The 2,516-nt window shown below is 58.2% G+C and overlaps 1 protein-coding gene across 1 annotated transcript in view; it reads left to right on the top strand.

Moving 5' to 3' along the window:
* Positions 1-2,225: 2,225 nt before the first annotated feature.
* VDBG_06526 (glycine cleavage system H protein) overlaps positions 2,226-2,516 on the top strand; it is a gene marked incomplete at both ends in the record, with an annotated part of 644 nt that continues 353 nt past the window's right edge. Inside the window, 2 exons of the mRNA XM_003002918.1 lie at positions 2,226-2,349; positions 2,416-2,497. Of these exons, the coding sequence (XP_003002964.1) occupies positions 2,226-2,349; positions 2,416-2,497 (206 nt within the window). The remainder of the gene's footprint in view (positions 2,350-2,415; positions 2,498-2,516) is intronic.

Here is a 2,516-nt window from a genome sequence, read left to right as displayed (position 1 = left end):
TGGGCGGCTGCCTCTTCTGGGTGTGGGGAATGGGAGGAGATGCCGTGGTCGAGGGACTGGCTCTGCCCATGTCGGAGTCTGCTATCGGGCCGGCTGATGCCATTGTTCTGGGAGGGTGAGTCGACACGCGGCGAGCCGTCGATGCCGCCGAGTGTGTCGTCGGCATGGTGGTGGAGAAGGACGTCCTGGGGCGGCTGATCGTGAGACTCCATCATATCGACAGCGTCGTGGAACTGGGCCGGAGACCCCGCTGATAGCGTTGACGAATCCACGGTGGGCAATTTTGTCGGAGGTGTCGAAGGTTGAAGAAGGAGGGTGAGGCTGGAACGGAATGGTCCCCTAGGCTGACGGACAAACGAAGGGGGAGGGGTGGTGGTGTGGTGGGCTCCGGGTACGTGCCTAGAGCGAAAAGGAATGACGGGGGATTTAGAAGGGGGAGGGGGGGTTCGCGTGTCGGTGGGAGGAAGAGCGTGGCGGAGATCAGGCCTTGTCCGATGAGGGCTTCATGGGAGATGCCAGCTGGGAGGGGATGATGGGAAGCCGGGGTGGGCGTGTCAAGCAACACTGATGCGTGCCGTCGAAAGAAGTAGTGCTAGACGTAGTCGGTGGGTGCTGGTCAGGCTGGGCTTGTCAGCGGATGACGATGGGAGGGAGCGCAGGGGAAGGGGCAGAGCTAGCCATGGCCTAGCGGGACTTCTCACGTTGCACAGCACGAGCAACAATAACGAGGTCTTGTTGGGGTTATGGTTGGCGCCCGTTTTTGTTATCGTGGGATGGGTCGAGTCGAGTTGGGTGGGTTATTTCGAACGTCGGAATCGGTGAGGTTCAAGATCGAGAGAGAGGTTCTGGCCACTTTGGTCGAGTTGGGCCAAGCGTCGTCTTCGAGTTCAGAAGGATGCAAAGACACAAGTAATAAGGGAACGACAAGTTGAACCAGGGCCAGGAACGAAAGGGAAGACAGGGGGGGGGGCCTAAAGTGAATGGGATGGAATGGATGTAGGAGGGGGGGAGGACGAGGATGAGCAGCACCAAGCACCTGGATGCAATTGTGGGATGTGGATGTCGCAAAAGGGGAGTCGAGTCGCAATGCAACAGGTCAGGGTGCCCAACCAAGAGGGTTTCACTGGCTGACAGGACACCGAGACTTCGGCGGCGGCGAGGTTTAGGGTGTGTTAGGGGGCGCCAGCGCACCTGTTTTAGGCGCTTGAGGCAGATCCAGCACCCGATTTGCAGGGGGTGAACCAGCTGAATGCTAGGACCAGGGGCCAGAGGGCTGCAAATGACGAAATATGACATGCTAGTGATAGGGCGATGCATGTAACGGGTTGAGACGCGACGCGTGCGACACTGGCTCACTTCGATGGGAGAAGCAACCATTCTACAGCAGCAGTGGAGTCGGAGAGTGCTCCGACGAGAGTTGTTTCTGTTGTGAATGTCATCCGCCTTGGGTTGCTATTCGTATTGAAAGGCTGTCAGAAACATAATGATTGATGAAGGGGCCCCTAGTAGCGCCTCTGCCTGCACCTCACCATTTCACAAGCAAAGCGCAACATGGATTTGTGTGTTTACCTCAGTGCCGAATTTGACCATGTAAACAGTGACAACGCACGTATATGTAGCACTGCAAGAATAGTACTCATACCTTGTTAGGTAGGGCCAATACGGACCGCGCTGAGCCAATCCAAGATGCATGTGACACGACACCAATCCAAGAAACCTCATGGCATTGAAGCTCGTCCCAAAATGCATGTCTGCTTGATCTCGATCGCAGACTGTTCGGCTCGCTATCGTATTGTCACACTAGCCCGAGGCTCCGCCCAGAGCATGAATCTCAATCAGCCCAGAACACATCACCAGCACTCCTCGTTTGTTCCAGGGCATGACCCCTTCTGAGGACCAGCCACGAACGCGGGGCAGCTTCAGGGCTCCCATTGGGCCTTATACCCCTCGCAGTCGGTCCCCCGGTCCGACCGTGCTCCGACCTTACTAAGCCGGCCCAAACCCTGCAGCAGCCAATGACGGCGTAGCAGCTCCACCTCAGGTTGGCCGATGTGTGCCGAGAGCAAGCAAAAGAGTCAAGCCATTATCATGGCAGTAGGAACGAGAGCTCCTCCTTCCCGCCCCAGGTTCCCGCTTTGAGTGCCGTCCAACTCCTACATCATCCCACGATATCGCCAGACTCGCCCCCCTCCCCGCGCCTTTCACACATTTTCGACATCGCTACAATGGCCTCAATTGCTCGCTGCGTCAGGGCTGCCCGCCCCTCGGTCCTGTCGGCCGTCGTCAAGCCCGCTGCCCGCCCCGTCATGGCCCGCCCTGCGCAGAGGACCTTTGCGACGACACCTGCCGGTACATGCTCCCCTGCGTCACCTCCTGCCCCTTCCCTTCCTATCTTTCGACGTGCTAATTGATCAGCTCTCATCCGCAAGTACACCAAGGACCACGAGTGGATCGACCTCGCGGCCGACAACAAGACGGGCGTCATCGGCATCTCTGAGTACGCCGCCGAGGCTCTC

This window comes from Verticillium alfalfae, genomic scaffold (genome assembly GCF_000150825.1).
Source record: "Verticillium alfalfae VaMs.102 supercont1.8 genomic scaffold, whole genome shotgun sequence".
NCBI lineage: Eukaryota > Fungi > Ascomycota > Sordariomycetes > Glomerellales > Plectosphaerellaceae > Verticillium > Verticillium alfalfae.
This window is presented reverse-complemented; position numbering and strand designations above follow the sequence as displayed.